The following is an 18,352-nucleotide window of genomic DNA, read 5'->3' as shown; positions in this document are numbered from 1 at the left end:
ATAACTCAGGATCAGTACAGGATAAGTAATGTAATGTATGTACACAGTGACCCCACCAGCAGAATAGTGAGTACAGCTCTGGAGTATAATACAGGATATAACTCAGGATCAGTACAGGATAAGTAATGTAATGTATGTACACAGTGATCTCACCAGCAGAATAGTGAGTACAGCTCTGTAGTATAATACAGGATATATAACTCAGGATCAGTACAGGATAAGTAATGTAATGTATGTACACAGTGACCTCACCAGCAGAATAGTGAGTGTAGCTCTGGAGTATAATACAGGATATATAACTCGGGATCAGTACAGGATAAGTAATGTAATGTATGTACACAGTGACCCCACCAGCAGAATAGTGAGTACAGCTCTGGAGTATAATACAGGATAAAGTCGTCTAACACCAACCTTGTGATTCCTAAGCCCAGTATTAGGATATTTGATTATTTTCCCCCCAGACCTGAGCTCTTGTGTCAGTCAGTAGAGATCTAACCAGTCAATGTAGAGTTCATGCGGCGGCCATTCCGTTTCATGAGCCAAAGTACTGTATATATTGGCACTGACACAATATGACATAAACACGGAGAGGAGACGTTGACGTCGCGTAGCAGTTAATGATTTTCTTCTTTTGTATTTCAAAGGAATCTGCCGGAACGTATTTTAAGGCAAAATCTGATTATTGGCGAAGTGGTGACACCGCGTGACTGCTGCCAAACTACGCCTCCAGTCCACTGTGCTGAGTCACGTCTGGTTGCTAAGGACTTGCTGCCTAACAACGAGGCCTTTTTCATTGCCGTTGCCAGGCAGTGTATGCATAGCAACCTGTTTGTCTCAGATCTTGAGGCCTTCAATGTAAGGCTGTCCCTAAATGCCTGACAGGATTTGCAGCCATCCCTGTCGCAACGCATGGTTTTGTCATGAACTTAAATAGACTTCAGTGAAAAGGGACATGCACGAGTGGATTTTCCTCTCTATTGAGCCCTATGGAACCTGAGGGGGCCATTAATGGGGTACTGCGGTGGAAAACTTTTTATTTTTATTTTATTTTTTTAAATCAACTGGTGCCAGAAAGTTTAAACAGATTTGTGAATTACTTCTATAAAAAAAATTCTTAATCCTTACAGTACTTATCAGCTGTTGTATGCTCCAGAGGAAAGTCTGCCGACACCTCTGTCCATTTTAGGAACTGTCCAGAGCAGCATATGTTTTGCCATGGGGATTTGTTCCTGACACGGACAGAGAGCACTGTGGTCGGGACAGAAAAGAAATCCAAAAAGAAAAAATAATTTCCTCTGTAGTATACAGCTGCTAATAAGTACTGGAAGGATTAAGATTTTTTTTTATAGCTGTAATTTACAAATCTGTTTAACGTTCTCGCACTAGTTGATTTAAAAAAAAAAAAAGTTTTCCACCGGAGTACCCCTTTAATCCCAGGAGTAGGATCTGCATCGGTGGCCTCCATACTGTGGACTGCCATCTGTTTCAAAACTACAACTCCCAGCATGCTGGGAGTTGTAGTTTTGAAACAGATGGGTGTTCACAATTTTAAGATCACCCCCGACCCCCGACAGGGGGGGTCGGCCCTGGCAAAAATTTCTCACTGGGGCCCAAGACCTTAAAGGGGTACTCCATTGGAAACATCTTACCCCCGCAGATCTCCAGGCCGGCTTCCGCGTTCGTGACGTCATGCCACGCCCCCTCCATTCATGTCTAGCGGAGGGGGCGTGACGGCTAGTACATAGCCGTCACGCCTCCTCCCATAGACTCAAATGGACGGGGCGTGGCGGCTTGCATTGCCAGTCATCCTGCACGGTGCCGAGTTCGCTCTGAGCACCGAATGCAGGGGGTGCCGCAGCAGAGAACGCAGGGGTCCCCCAACGATCTAACATCTTATCCCCTATCCTTTTGGATAGGGGGATAAGATGTTTTCAGCGGAGTGCCCCTTTAAATGGGAACTCTGGTGGGAACAAGTAAAAAACTAATATTTCCTAATCAACTGTCACCTGAAAGTTAAACAGATTTGTAAATAACAGCTATTAAAAAAAAAAATCTTAATCCTTCCAGTACTTGTTAGCAGCTGTATAAAACAGAAACATTTGTGAATTTCTTTTCTGTCTGACCACAGTGCTCTCTGCTGACACCTCTGTCCATGTCAGGAACTGTCCAGATTAGAATCATATCCCCATAGCAAACCTCTCCTGCTCTGGACAGTTCCTGACATGGACAGAGGTGTCAGCAGAGAGCACTGTGGTAAGACTGGAAAGAACTACACAACTTCCTCTGGTGCATACAGCAGCTGATAAGTTCTGGAAGATTTTTACAGTAATTTTTAGAAGTAATTTAGAAATCAACTGGCTCTGGAAAGTTAAACAGATTTGTAAATTACTTCTATTAAAAAATCTTAATCCTTCCAATAGTTATTAGCTTCTGAAGTTTTCTGTCTAACTGCTCAATGATGATGTCACGTCCCGGGAGCTGTGCATGATGGGATAATATCCCTTGCATGATGGGAGAATATCCACATAGGAACTGCACATCTCCCGGGACGTGAGTCATCAGAGAGCAGTTAGACAGAAAACAACAACTCAACTTCAGAAGCTAATAACTATTGGAAGGATTAAGATTTTTTAATAGAAGGAATTTACAAATCTGTTTATCTTTCCGGAGCCAGTTGATATATAAAAAAAAAAGTTTTAGCCTGGAATACCCCTTTAAGATTTTTAAATAGAAGTGATTTACAAATCTGATTTAGAAACTTATTTTTTCCCACTGGAGTTCCCCTTTAAGTTACCCCTCTGGACAGAACGAAGTCCGGTCATATACATACCACGCCTGGCGGCTTTATCCCCCGTTCTCCACTTTATATTAACTTTTTTTTTAATGCTTTCTTTGTACAGAATCAGATGTCTGTAAATAGTTACTCAAGTTCCGTCACGTTCCGGGAGTGTTTACTAGCGGTGAGAATGGTGCCTGATGCTTTTCATGTGGGATCACCGTGTATTATGCATTTGGCTGACCTTGGCGTCACCTGTGACATTTTCATGCTGTCACGGCTGAGGGCAGAAGGTGGAGGTGGTGTTGTTGTTTTTACGCCTTTTTGGTTTTTATGTATGGCTGATACATGACAATGGAGAGAACCTGAGCGGGTACAAGTTCACTTTTAAAGGTAGCGTCGTCTTTGGTAAAACTTTTGTGCTGACAGGTCCTCTGGTGACTTGTTGTTGGTCCTAAAGGGGTATTCCGGTTTTAGAAAATTAAAGTTCTATGTAAATATCACCCCAAGATATAGAACTTACTGATATAGGGTTATCGAAAATTGTACTGGCTTTAGCATCCTTTTGCATTATTCACTGACCGGAAGTTGTGCGGTCCTCTTATTGTCAGTGTGGTGTTGTCTTAGCAGCTCCCTGGCTCCTCCTTCTCCCCTGACAGGAAGTTGTATTGTCCTCTCATTGTCAGTGTGGTGGTGTCTCAGAAGTTCCTTGACTTTTCCATTTCACTCGAGACAATAAATTATCCTCTTCTGTCTCAGGAGGCGTGGTTGGATCTGGTCTCTGAGCTCTAACCCCGCCCCCTGAGTGATGTCATCAACTCTGACCAGCCCCTATAGCTACATTACCATCTCCCTGTCCTATAAGAATGAGGTGTGTTTTACAGCATGCTGCCTTGTGCTGGGCAATGCCACAGGCAGAGGAGCAGACAGGGAATGAATACAGCAGTTTTTGCAACCATAATGATTATGCAGTAGTCTGCCGTAAGAAGAGATGTTCTGCATAGCACTGGCTGGGGAACTGACAGGAGGACTGGAAGGACTGAGGGAAAGCAATGCATTCTGGGAACTGCTTAAAGGGGTACTCCCATGGAAAACATTTTTTTTTATATCAACTGGTGCCAGAAAGTTAAACAGATTTGTAAATTACTTCTATTAAAAAATCTTAATCCTTCCAGTACTTATTTAGTTGCTGAATACTACAGAGGAAATTATTTTCTTTTTGGAACACAGAGCTCTCTGCTGACATCATGACCACAGTGCTCTCTGCTGACATCTCTGTCCATTTTAAGAACTGTCAAGATTAGGAGAAAATCACCATAGAAAACATATGCTGCTCCGGACAGTTCCTAAAATGGACAGAGAGCACTGTGGTCGTGATGTCAGCAGAGACCTCTGTGTTCCAAAAAGAACATTTCCTCTGTAGTATTCAGCAGCTAATAAGTACTGGAAGGATTTAGATTTTTTAATAGAAGTAATTTACAAATCTGTTTAACTTTCTGGCACCAGTTGATATAATAAAAAAAATAAATAAAAAAATAAAAATTTCCACGGGAGTACCCCTTTAACCAGGAAAACTGCAACCCCCCAGCGTGAAAAAAAACTACAACCCCCAGGTTTAAGTACAGGGGCGGGTGTAAGTAGTGCTATATACCTCTGCATCATTATTATTACGATTATTTATTATGATTATTGATTATGATTATTGATGATTATGATTATGATTTATTCTGATTATGTATTATTATTGATTATGATTATTATGATGGTGGTTATGAATTATGATTTATTATTATTATTATTTAGTATTTTTATTTTTTATTTTTTTTAAACTGATGGTTGGTGTATCCCTTAAGGTGCCCATACACTTGCTATCGCTGTCAGACGAATGTTTGTTCCGCTGACGGTTGTCTCTCCTGTTCCTGGGGTGTCCGCCATATAATTGTGCAAGATTTTTATGTTCCATGCCCTCAGCTTAGCCCATTGTTTCCCCAACCAGGGCGCCTCCAGCTGTTGCAAAACTACAACTCCCAGCATGCCCGGACAGCCTTTGGCTGTCCGGGCCGGCTGGGAGTTGTAGTTTTGCAACAGCTGGAGGCACCCTGATTGGGGAAACGCTGCCATAAAGTAAACTTTTTCAAAAAGTTGTCTGCTGGTTGTGAGATTTGTGATGAATATTTGTTATACTATTACTATTAATATCCAGTATGCACCACATTTAAACCTTTTTGCCTTCATGTATTGATATCGTAAAGTTGCAAGGTGCAGTAGATGATAAAACTTTACCGGTGTGTAGTAGTTATTGCCCCCAGAGCAAGCATTAAGCCAGAGCAAGCGTAAAGCCCATCGGCCTTGAATTTTCCTTTTTATTTAATTTTTTTTTCCACTATGGACATTCTAACTTGTTTCCTTGCATAGATGACTGCTCCTTCTTCCTTCTTGATAAGATCCTTTTTTTTTTTTTTCAGCTCAGTGAGCGAGCGCGTGAGAGGAAAGTGCCAGTGACACGGATCGGGAGATTGGCAAACTTCGGAGGTAATGATATTCCGCTGCGGCTGAACGCTTCTAGACAACTAGGTCAAAAGCTACAAGAGATCAGAGGAGTTGTATAAGAACTTGCTCTGCGCGTTACATTATCGCCTTATCGGGGTTGCAAAAGCGAGCGTGACGATTACGTTAATAGCGTTTTTCACATCTCCAGCTTTATAAGGACTCCTCTGCCTCGTGCTCCATTCATAGAACTTCTGATCGGCAGCGATAGATAGGGATCTCCTTTATCCAGGACATCAGGGAGGTGTCCTCTGCGGCATGTCTCTGCAGGCTGCCATCTACCTGGTTAGGAGGACAAGCACCTATCTCAGGAGCTGTGCCCGCTTCGTACTTAGAGGGTACTGGCTGTGTATTACAGCGGTCAACAATTGCCAGAGATGACTCCGATCCCAGGCACTTAAAGGGGTACTCCTCCCCAAGACATCTTATCCCCTATCCAAAGGATAGGGGATAAAATGTCTGATCACGGGGGGTCCCGCCGCTGGGGACCCCCCGCGATATCCCTGCTGCACCCGCCGTTTGTTTAAAGCGTTGGGTGCAGCACAGGAGGCTCGTCACGCAAGTCTTGCATTGAAGGGGCGTGGCCGTGATGTCACGAGTGAGGCGTGACCGTGACATCACGAGCATCCGACCCACATCGCCAGTCATCTGACACAGAGCCAAGTCCGCTCCGTGCACCAGATGTCTGGGGTGCCGCAGCTGACATTGTGGGGACCCCCGCGATCTGACATCTTATTCCCTACCCTTTTGGATAGGGGATAAGATGTCTAAGGAGAACCCCTTTAAAAAGGTTACAACAGGAGTACAGGATAGGGGTAAGTGTCTGATCGTTGCGTGGGGGTAAGACCACTGGGACCCCCCGACCTCTAGAACTAGACCGTCTCTTACTAGGGATCGCTCGGGACCTCACCTTCCTAGACAAACAGTTCTCCGTTGTAACGGCCTGCTCCAATCAGCTGCAGCAATTTCCCAGTCTCAGTTGGTGATTGGTGGGGCGGTCCGTTGCTCCGAGACCAGTTCAGCTCGAGAGGTGGGGGCCGGAGCGCTAAATGGTAAAAGACAGGCCCCGTTCTGGATATCAAAGGGGGTCCCCACCATTGGTCAGACACTTATCGTCTATCCTGTGGATAGGGAATAAGTTGTACATAATCGGACAACCCCTTTAGCACCCTTAATTCTGCTGTTAATAGCTGCGCCCATCTAGGTCAGTGTTTCCCAACCAAGTGGCATCGCCAGGGGTCAAGTCCTAGGAAAAAAAGTGCAGGAACTCACCCAAGATTTCCACTCAAAAACTGGTCCTGCAGAACTCCTGCTAATGGGAACAGTGTTCCTGCTGTGAAAAAAAGTGCAGGAACCCAGTTCCTGCATGTTCCTGCAGGACTTGAGCCCTGGGCATCGCGCTGTTGCAAAACTACACCCCCAGCACACACGTACAGCCAAAGATTGGGAAACACTGATCTAGGTGCTTAGAAAGCTTGGCCTCCTTTATGACGTGATTGTGGCCAAGTCTTGGCCACCACAATACAATGTACTTTAGTGAATTATTATTGTAGTTTATTGTAGAAGACATTTTTCTGTAGGGGTCTAAAAAAAAAAAAAAAGTGGCGAAAAATTAATTAATAAAAACCCCAAGTATTCAAAATTCAATTATAAAGTATCATATCTAAAAATGAACAATATTGAAGTCAGAGAAAATAGACTACGCTAATACTTTAACAAAAATTGTTGCCGTGGGAAGGGTTTCAAGTATGATCTGTTATGTTTTATTTTTAAGAATTTATTTGGTTGAAAGTAAAGGTCGTCCATTTTGAAGACCCACATTTCCTTCCCGTATGATCTAGGAACCAAGCAGTACAATAAAGCTGTTGTAAGCTCACTCTCTCCAATAGCGAGATAACTCTGCACACTCTGTCTCAGTCTACACAGCAAAGTGAGCTGAAGAAAAATGAAAAAGTCATCCTATCGTGACTGCCAGTACTTTTTATAGTTATTTCTCCTCCTGACAACTTTTAAAAATGTTAAAAAAAATTTTTACATTAAATTAGTGTTTTATATTAAAATAAGTAAATTAATAATTAATCTTTGAAAGTTGTTGGTAACCAGAAAGGGGGCACCGTCTTATAGTAAAATTCTTTGTTACCCGTAGCAACCAATCACAGCTCAGCCTTGATTTTTCATATTGCTCTGGTAAAATGATAGCTGAGCTGTGATTGGTTGGTTTGGGCAACAAAGAAAAATTTGTTATAAATCTGAATGTTTTAATCTCATGGTTAAAGATTCCACCACCTGGTCATGTGATCACTGTTATTTTCTCTATTCTAAAGGTCTTTTCTAGTAACTTGTTTGTGTTATCGTCTGAGGAATCTATAAAACAACGGGGGGCCTTCTAGTAGATAATGTGCACGGACAATGCTCAATAGCAGCTGCGGCCCCTGTGATCATAGAGATTCCTCTACTAATTATAAGGGGGATAAAATACCTAAAATAGTTCTGTGCTCAGACATGAGCCCAAAAGCTGCATAAAGCGGTGAAGCTGTGTGTACTGCGAGGGAGCGGACATGATGGGTGCTGTAGTTTTACAACAGTTGGGAAGCTTCAAGTTTGTGTGTTGGGGCAGGTGGGGGGCACTGTTTTAGGGTGCTAAGATTTGTGCATATATTATTTTTTAGTAAATGATTACACGTATGCTTTACTTTGTCTCGTCTGTATCTGATAGCAGGAAACTAGAAAGGGAAGGACGCTGAGCTCTGGGATATATAATTATCCCCCCCCCCCCCCAATATATTCATGTAATAAAATGGCTGCCAGAAGAGAGCTTTAGAGTCCTGCTGCCCCTGCCCATTCATAGAGAGAGCCTGTGAGTACTTCTTCACCTCACCCACTCAGAGAGCCTGTGAGTCCTGCTTTATCTCATCCACTCATAAAGCCTGTGAGTCCCGCTTTCCCTACCTACTCAGAGAGAGCCTGTGAGTCCTGCTTCTCCCGCCTTCTCAGAGCGAGCCTGTGAGTCCTTCTTTACCTCTCCCACTCATAGAGCATGTGAGTCCTTCTTTACCTCACCCACTCATAGAGCCTGTGAGTCCCGCTTTCCCTACCTACTCGGAGAGAGCCTGTGAGTCCTGCTTTCCCCACCTACTCAGAAAGCCTGTGAGTCCTGCTTTCCCCGCCTACTCAGAGAGAGCATGTGAGTCCTGCTTTCCCTGCCTATTCATAGAGAGAGCCCGTGAGTCTTGCTTCCCCTGCCTAGTCGTAGAGAGCCTGTGAGTCCTGCTTTCCCCACCTACTCAGAAAGCCTGTGAGTCCTTCTTTACCTCACCTACTCGGAGAGCCTGTGAGTCCTGCTTTCCCCACCTACTCAGAAAGCTTGTGAGTCCTGCTTTCCCCGCCTACTCAGAGAGCATGTGAGTCTTGCTTCCCCTGCCTAGTCATAGAGAGCCTGAGTCCTTCTTTACCTCACCTACCCGGAGAGCCTGTGAGTCCTGCTTTCCCTGCCTACTCATAGAGAGAGCCTGTGAGTCCTGCTTCTCCCACCACTCATACAGAGCTTGTGAGTCCTGCTTTCGATGCCTAATCATAGAGAGAGCCTGTGTATCCTGCTTTCCTGCCCACATATAAACAAAGCCTGTGAGTCCTGCATTCTCCATCCACTCATAAAGAAAGATTCAAGGACTTTTTAGTCGGTGAAGTAACAGAACTGGCAGGCATTCTTGGAGTCCTGGCACCACATCTTAATATGTTTGAAAAACGAAATAAAATCATAGAAAACTATCCCCAAGCTCCGCGTCTCCTCCTCTATCCTATGCTGCCCTCTGATAAAAATGCTTTAAAGATGTCTTCTGTTTATATAACATAAATGTGTAAATTTTGATTTCTCCCCAGGACTGGCAGTGGGTCTGGGCATTGGAGCGCTGGCAGAAGTGGCAAAGAAAAGCTGGGGTTCGAAAACGGAAAACGATGGTGAGTGAGGAGCCACGATATGAGAGCAATATGTTCCCTGCAGACCCCCACCATTTCAGCACAAACTACCATGACTAGTCTGAATGTGGCCTGACAGGCCTTGTAGATCTTCTCTCATCTTTTAGCACAGTGTTTTCCAACCAGGGTGCATCCAGCTGTTGCAAAACTACAACTCCCAGCATGCCCGGACAGCCGAAGGCTGTCCGGGCATGCTGGGTGTTGTAGTTTTGCAATAGCTGGAGGCACATCATTTTGAAAACACAAGTAGTGCAAAATCTAATAAATCTGGCTCATTCTATGACTTTTTTTTGGCCATGGCTCAACAAATCCCAGGCGTCAGGACTAGGAAATGCATCCTGGCGCCTAGTTTTTTGCCTCAACAGCATCCTTGGAGTTGTAGTTGTGCAACAGCTGGAGGCACAGTGGTTGGAAAGCACTGCTCTGAGCATTGCTGTTGGTCTCCCATCCACTGCCCAGACCATGATACCTGTTGCTTAGCATTCTGAGATTTGTAGTTTTGCAGCAGCTGGAGGCACACTGGTTGGGAAGCATTGCTCTGAGCATTGTTGGTCTCCCATCCACTGCCCAGACCATGTCAGCTACTGCTTAGCATTCTGAGATTTGTAGTTTTGCAACTGCTGGAGGCACAGTGGATGGGAAGCACTGCTCTGAGCATTGCTTTTGGTCTCCCATCCACTGCCCAGACCATGATACCTGTTGCTTAGCATGCTGGAAGTTGTAGTTTTGCAATAATAGCTGGAGGCACATCATTTTGGAAACACAAGTAACGCAAAATCTAATAAATCTGGCTCATTCTATGACTTTAAATTTTATTTTATTTTTTTTTATTTTTTTTGCGCCCATGGCTCCACAAATCCCAGGAGCCAGGACTAGGAAATTCATCCTGGTGCCTAGTTTTTTGCCACAACAGCATCCTGGGAGTTGTAGTTTTGCAACAACTGGAGGCACACTGGTTGGGAAATACTGCTCTGAGCATTGTTGGTCTCCCATCCACTGCCCAGACCATGTCAACTACTGCATAGCATGCTGAGAGTTGTAGTTTTGCAACAGCTGGAGGCACACTGGTTGGGAAACACTGGAAAAATAAAAATATATTCCTCCACTGTTCATCGGTTCTCTTTGACATGATGATTTTATCTAATGCGAAAACACTGTGGGTTGGCGACCAAGCGAGCACTTGACTCTGTGCCCAGCCGCTTGCACAACCTCAGATGTTGTTGCTCCCTGCAGATGTTTTCTTTCTCCTCTGACAGCTGAATACACGTGTATGTGCCTTCACCCCCCTGCAGCACCCAAGGCAAGAGCATGCACACCCACCAGCCTCTCTTCATATCTATTAGGATTTGGAGGCCGGTTTGGTGGTCCTGTTGCCCCGATATTTCATCTGTATTATTCCCGGCCTCTCCTTGTAGCGGGTTCCCTTTTAAGTGTCTGCTCTTTATTAGTGTCTCGCTGCTCTTACTGATCCACATAATCCTCCTTTCTGCCACTTATACTTTATAATCTCTTGCTGTGAACTCTCCAGGACCCTTATGGTCACAGCCGGTCCCGTTGTCGTCCATCTTCAGACCAGTCTCCCAACATTCCCATTCAAAGATGTGGTCACCCGTCGTGGATGTAACCTATGCTGTGGTGTTACTTTAATCTTTAGTTGGCTCGTGGGGGGGTGGGGTGGATACTTCCTCACTGCTACTTTTACACTTAAGATCTTCAAGTCTCTGTTAAGCCCTTAATGACATCACACACACCAGATCCCAAGTCGTCCAGCTGGTGCCGTCTGCTCCGGTTAGACGACTTGTATTTGTTATTCTACATAGCACATTGAAGCAAATCTGCTCCTCTCCACCTTGAAACCTTTTTGTCTGGAAAATGGTTCCTCTTTTCTTCCATCCAGCTGTGACCCGACGGGTGCATAAGGTTATTTATGACCTCCATGCAAGGAAAAATGTTCCTGAAGCTGCCGCATGTTATGTGCCCAGTGTTTTAAAGGGGTAAATAAAAAAAAAAAGAAATAAAAAAATATTATATATTTTATTATATATTTTTTAATTATTTATTATAATGAATTATTATTATTTATTAAATAATTAATAAGAATACATTATAATAAAATATTCTAATAATAAATAAGAATAAGAAGTCATTAATATTATTTATTTATATTTATTATTTAATTATTATTATTTATTTTTTTAATAAGGTCAAATGGTGCCAGAAACTAAGACAGATTTGTAAATGACTTCTATATAAAAATATTTACCCTTCCAGTACTTATCAGCTGCTGTATACTACAGAGGAAGTTGTTCTTCAGATTTCTAAATTACTTCTAAAAATTACTGTAAAAATCTTCCAGAACTTATCAGCTGCTGTATGCACCAGAGGAGGTTGTGTAGTTCTTTCCAGTCTTACCACAGTGCTCTCTGCTGACACCTCTGTCCATGTCAGGAACTGTCCAGAGTAGAAGCAAATTCCCATAGCAAACCTCTCCTGCTCTGGACAGTTCCTGACATGGACAGAGGTGTCAGCAGAGAGCACTGTGGTCAGACTGGAAAGAACTACACAACCTCCTCTGGTGCATACAGCAGCTGATAAGTTCTGGAAGATTTTTACAGTAACTTTTAGAAGTAATTTACAAATCTGAAGAACAACTTCCTCTGTAGTATACAGCAGCTGATAAGTACTGGAAGGGTAAATATTTTTTATATAGAAGTCATTTACAAATCTTTTTCTGGCACCAGTTGATCTTAAAAAATTTTTAATAATAATAATTATAAAAATAATAATAAAAATAGAAAAAATAATAAATTAAATAAATAATAAAAATCAGTTTTCTTTCTGGTACCAGTTGTTTTGAATACATTTTAATCCTTTATGGATGTTACACAGCTGTCTCATGTGACCTCCTTAAGGCTCAAATAGCTATGTAGCCTAATGTTTGTATTCTGACAACTGCAACTTGCAGGGACCCTTAAGGGTCTATTCACACGGCGAAATTCTGCCTCATATGAAAGCCCAATACACTTCTATGGGATTCTGCCCTTCCGTTGACACTTCGGAATTTCCGCAAGCGGAAATTCCGAAGCGTCAACGTATTGGGCTTTCATATGAGGTGGAATTCCGCCGTGTGAATAGACCCTTAAGGGTCCTGAGCTTGAAAGACTTTGAGGGTCCAGATTGTTTTCTGAAGGAAATTCCCATTAGTTTTCCCCCTTTTGCCCCCAGATCTTTCTGATTTACCACAAGACCTCGATGACTAGTACCTTCTGCAGTTTTTGCACTGGTAGCTTGTTTATTGGAAATAGACCAAAGCGGGCACCTGCCCCAAATTTCCGTATGATCACAGGCATCTGTGTTGTCGGATCTTTTCAGAACTGGATTCACTGACAGAAACCCAATACAGCCTCTGAAATGGACGACTGATACCGTGACCTCTCTCAGCTCCATTAGGTTGTTCTCTACCCAGCTTGGTACAGGGCAGCGCCCAGGAATGTGCCCTCTGTGCGGCTGCTGGCGTGGGCCCGGCTTATTGTTTATTGTGAGTCTGTTGAGTCGGATTGTTTCTGCGTAAACAGCAGTGATTTATGTGCGCGGTATCAGCTGCATAGCTGTGGCTCCCACTTGTTTGGCGCGGCCCGGCAGGTTATGGACAGTTGTATGGCATTGTCGTCACTTTATAGGTCTTCCAAGATTTGGCACGTTATTGGGTGAAAATTAAAGGGTCCAAGTGCCCACCAATCTTTCCAGTTTGAGGGGGATTTGGTATTTACAATGGTCAGGTAGGTGGTACGAGTTACAGTAACCCCCACATGATTCCAGGACACAAGATCTCCAGCAGAACATTGCCCATCACACTTCGCCCGCCATGTTGTCTTCTTCCCATAATTCATCCTGGCGCCATCTCTTCTCCAGGTAAGTGACGCACACACACCCTGCCGTCCACATGATGGAGAACGTCATCTATCGGACCAGCCGCCATCTTCCATAGGTCCAGTTCTGATTCCTATTGTAGATACTTTAGGTGGTGGACAGGGGGTCCACTCTGACCAGACGCGGACAGACGCCATTGTAACCCAATAATCCATGTTATTCATTTCACTGGTGTATATATTCATTTATAGTTATTAATTTAAATTTCTACTTAATTTTTTTTTTTAAGGTAAAAAATCTGTCATGGACTCCAGCCCCTTCCTATCAGAAGCCAACGCAGAGCGGATCGTGAGGACCTTGTGTAAGGTCCGCGGCGCTGCGCTGAAGCTCGGACAGATGTTGAGCATTCAAGGTAAAGTCACCATAGCGATTTAGTCTCCCCAAAAGCTCGCAAGACCTTTCATCAGCGCAGTGTTTTGCCGTATCGTAGCGTTCGGTATTCTGGGACAGGATGTGCAGATGTTCGTTCTCAAAGGCCGCCATATACTGCAGAGCAGGGTTCTCCTACAGCCTGCAGCTCTCCAGCTGTTGCAAAACTGCGACTCCCAGCCGAAGGCTCTTGGGAGGACATGATGGGAGTTACAGTTTTGTAAGAGATGGGGAACCACAGGTGGTTAGGGCATGATGGGAGTTGTAGTTTTATGACAGCTAAGGAGCCACAGGTTGGAGAACCCTTCCCTAGAAAATGGAGCGGCATTTGTGGTGTTGCCCATGGAGGTGACTGGGTGTCAAATCAGCAGTAAGAGATAAGAGTAAGAAGAGACCTTATATATTCTAGGGCCATGATACTGTTTAATAGGGTCATTTACCATGATCTGTGTAACAGTTTTTTGTTTTGTTATTTTGTTTCTTTTAAAATATACAAATTGCAAATATAAAGTATATATGCATACACCTGCCCCGTGGCAAAATAACCTCACCCAAAAAATTATAAAGTAAAAACTCCGGTTTAGATTATTTAACCCCTTAAAGGGGTACTCCGGTGCTTAGACATCTTATCCCCTATCCAAAGGACAGGGGATAAGATGCCTGATCGTGGGAGTCCCGCCGCTGGGGATCCCCGTGATCATGCACGCGGCACCCTGTTTGTAATCAGTCCCTGAAGCGTGTTCGCTCCGGGTCTGATTACGGGCGATCACAGGGCGGGCAGCGTGTGTGATCACGCCTGCGCCCCCGTGTGACGTCACGCTCCGCCCCTCATTGCAAGCCTACGGGAGGGGGTGTGATAGCTATCATAGCGGGATAGCGGACTGATTACAAACGGGGTGCCGCGTGCATGATCACGGGGGTCCCCAGCGGTGGGACTCCCACGATCAGGCATCTTATCCCCTATCCTTTGGATAGGGGATAAGATGTCTAAGCACCAGAATACCCTTTTAAGGACCGAGCTTTTTTCAGTTTTTGCACTTTGTTTTTTTCCTCCTCACCTTTTAAAAATGTATAACCCTTTCAATTTTGCACCTAAAAATCCATATGATGGCTTATTTTTTGCGCCACCAATTCTACTTTGTAATGACATCAGTCATTTTACCCAAAAATCTACTGCGAAACCAAAAAAAATAATAATATTAATAATAATGCGTCAAAATTGAAGAAAAAACAAAATTTTGTAACTTTTCGGGGACTTCCGTTTCTACACAGTAAATTTTTTCAGTAAAAATGACACCTTCTCTTTATTCTGTAGGTCCGGAAGAGTAAAATGATACCCTACTTATATAGGTTTGATTTTCTTATTTCTGGAAAAAATCTTAGCTACATGCAGGAAAATTTATACATTTAAAATTGTCATCTTCCCTATAACTTTTTTTTTTCCCGTGTACAGGGCGGTATGAGGGCTCATTTTTTGCACAGTGATCTGAAGTTTTTAGCGGTACAATTTTTGTATTGATCAGACTTTTTGATTCATTTTTGCATGACCAAAAATACGCTATTTTGGACTTTGGAATTTCTTTGCGCATACGCCATTGACTGTGCGGTTTATAACGATATATTTTTATAGTTTGGTCACTTATGCACGTGGCGATACCACATATGTTTGTTTGTTTTTTTGGTCTTTTTTGGTTACATATTTTTTGTATGGAATTTGGGAAAAGGGGGGTGATTTAAACTTTTAAAAAGGAAGAGGTTAATGGGTGTTTTTTTGTTTGTTTTTTAAACTTCTTATTCAACTTTTTTTTCCCACACTTTTAGTCCCCTTAGTGGACTTTTAGGAGTAATCATTAGATTCCTCATACAGATCAATGTGGTTTCATAGAACCACATTGATCTGTGTGCTCTGCACTCGATTGATAAAAGTCTGGTCCTGCCAGGCTTTATCATTCACAGCGCAGCAGCCAACACAGGAGGAGAGGTAAGCCCCCTACCGGCTACCTCAGCAGTGGATCGCCACCCCGCGATCACGCTGGGGTGGGGGGGGGGGATGATGGGCGGTGATCCACCCCACTGGACCACCAGGGATGGTTTAAATGTCCCTTTTAGACGCTGCTGTCAACTTTGACAGCGGCGATCTATAGGGTTAATAGCCGGCCCCAGCTACAGTAATCAGCTGGGGGCCAACCGGTATGACGTGGGCTCGAGTCGGGAGCCCGCTCCATACAACGGTTGCAGTTTCAGGACGAGCTGGCTCATCCTTAGACGGCAACAGGTTAAATAAAAAATAATACAAAATTAAAGCCTTTTAATAAAAATCTAATATTCGGTAGTGTTTCATTTTATTTAAGTAAATACGTTTAAATACATTTAAATAAATGTAATTAAAATAAGTACATTTTATATAAATAAATGAATGTTATGTAAGGCAAGAAAAGGCCCATAATAAGCCAGACCTTGAAAGTAGTCTTTCCCAACAAGTGAGCCGTCGGCTGTTGAAAAACTAAAACTCCCAGCATGCCCGGACAGCCAAAGGCTGTCCGGGCATGCTGGGAGTTGTAGTTTTGCAACGGCAGAAGTCATACTGGTTGGGAAAAAAAAACTGCTTTAAAGGGTTAATATATATATATATAAAAAAAAAAAAAAATTATATCCCTCCCCCCCCCCTCCCAAATCTTGTATTACGTACACTCACAGGAGCCTCGGTGACCTTATTGTGGCCCAGTTTGGCCCCATGTCATATAATCAGTGGAAAAACACCCCTCAGCATAATTAATTTGGGAGCTGTAAATGTTTTTTTCCGAAGCTGCCGGTGAGCGGCTCCTAATCCGAGCAGAATGTTCCCCCGTTCTGTGTTTACAGCCACGATTGTGTCCCCCGCTGGTTCCCTGCAGTTCTCCAATATTCGCTCCGAAATTACCTTCACACACAAGACGGCGAGGAACGGAAATGGCAGCGGTCTCCTGTAGAGGGGCCCGGGTCAGGACGCTGAGCGTTAAGGTTTCTTTGGCGCTTAATACCGTGATTTCACTGGTTGCCATGGTGATCGCTGTGCTTGTCTTAAGTGGTATTTTCAGTCTTTTGTTTTTGTTATGGCTTAGACTCTCCTAGATGCTTTCTCACAGTTGTCCTGTAGTTACGTCCCAGGTTTCGATCTGTACTGACCCGGTGATGGACAAACTCCATGTTCAACACCAAAACAACAGAGAACATCAGCAACAATAAATTATGAAACCTAGCAAAACTTTATTAGGGGTCTCCTAAAACATGACCTGTGCACAAGGCTGGATGAAATGGCAGGAACATACAGGCTGATACGGGCCCAACGCACGTTTCACGCCGAATGCGCTTCACGCCCCCTGACAAAGCGCATTCGCTGTGAAACGTGCGTTGGGGAAGGTGCAGGTAATACATGGCTCTGTTTTGGTAGTAAATGTTTTCTCGTCTGACTTCTTTTGCTGTTGTGTGTTCAATTCTGGGTTATTTATTGAGATTGCTGTATCTCCCTTCTATCAGTATTTGTCAGCTATCTCTAGGTTATACCATCTATCCCAGCCTGTATGTTCCTGCCATTTCATCCAGCCTTGTGCACTCTGCTCTTTTAATTAAGGTCATGTTTTATGAGACCCCTAATAAAGTTTTGCTATGTTTCATAATTTATTGTTGCTGATATCTTTTTATTTTGGTGTTGAGTTTCCCATTTGGCTGCCTCAGCAACCTTTCCCTGTAGACGTTACTTTGTCGGTGATATATACAAGCTCCGTGTTGTCAGACAGCTTCTTCCTTTCCAAGATCAGGGGATTGGTTTTAGGGATGTTTTCTGGAATCCCAAATGCACCAAGGCTGACAGTCATCACACAGTTCCTCTATATGGACATGATGACATCACACAGTTCCTCTATATGGACATGATGACATCACACAGTTCCCCATATGGACATGATGACATCACACAGCTCCTCTATATGGACACGATGACATCACACAGTTCCTCCATATGGACATGATGACATCACACAGTTCCTCCATATGGACATGATGACATCACACAGTTCCTCTATATGGACATGATGATATCACACATCTCCTCTATATGGACATGATGATATCACACAGTTCCTCCATATGGACATGATGACATCACACAGTTCCTATATATGGACATGATGACATCACACATTTCCTCTATATGGACATGATGACATCACACAGCTCCTCTATATGGACATGATGACATCACACAGCTCCTCTATATGGACATGATGACATCACACAGTTCCTCTATATGGACATGATGACATCACACAGTTCCTCCATATGAACATGATGACATCACACAGTTCCTCCATATAGACATGATTACATCACACAGTTCCTCCATATGGACATGATGACATCACACAGTTCCTCTATATGGACATGATGACATCACACAGTTCCTCCATATAGACATGATGACATCACACAGTTCCTCTATATGGACATGATGATATCACACAGTTCTCCATATGGACATGATGACATCACACAGTTCCTCTATATGGACATGATGATATCACACATCTCCTCTATATGGACATGACATCACACAGTTCCTCCATATAGACATGATGACATCACACAGTTCCTTTATATGGACATGATGACATCACAGAGTTCCTCTATATGGACATGATGACATCACACAGCTCCTCTATATGGACATGATGACATCACATAGTTCCTCCATATGGACATGATGACATCACACAGTTC

At 43.5% G+C, this 18,352-nt stretch overlaps 1 protein-coding gene across 3 annotated transcripts in view; it reads left to right on the top strand.

The window, feature by feature from the left end:
* Positions 1-18,352, top strand: part of COQ8A (coenzyme Q8A) — an 85,292-nt gene that overhangs the window by 47,056 nt on the left and 19,884 nt on the right. For all 3 annotated transcript variants that reach the window (XM_056568487.1, XM_056568486.1, XM_056568485.1), the window contains exons 4-6: positions 5,242-5,308; positions 9,203-9,280; positions 13,458-13,580. In XM_056568487.1, coding sequence (XP_056424462.1) covers positions 5,242-5,308; positions 9,203-9,280; positions 13,458-13,580 — 268 coding nt within the window. The remainder of the gene's footprint in view (positions 1-5,241; positions 5,309-9,202; positions 9,281-13,457; positions 13,581-18,352) is intronic.

This window comes from Hyla sarda, chromosome 3 (assembly GCF_029499605.1).
Source record: "Hyla sarda isolate aHylSar1 chromosome 3, aHylSar1.hap1, whole genome shotgun sequence".
NCBI classification, from domain to species: domain Eukaryota; kingdom Metazoa; phylum Chordata; class Amphibia; order Anura; family Hylidae; genus Hyla; species Hyla sarda.
This window is presented reverse-complemented; position numbering and strand designations above follow the sequence as displayed.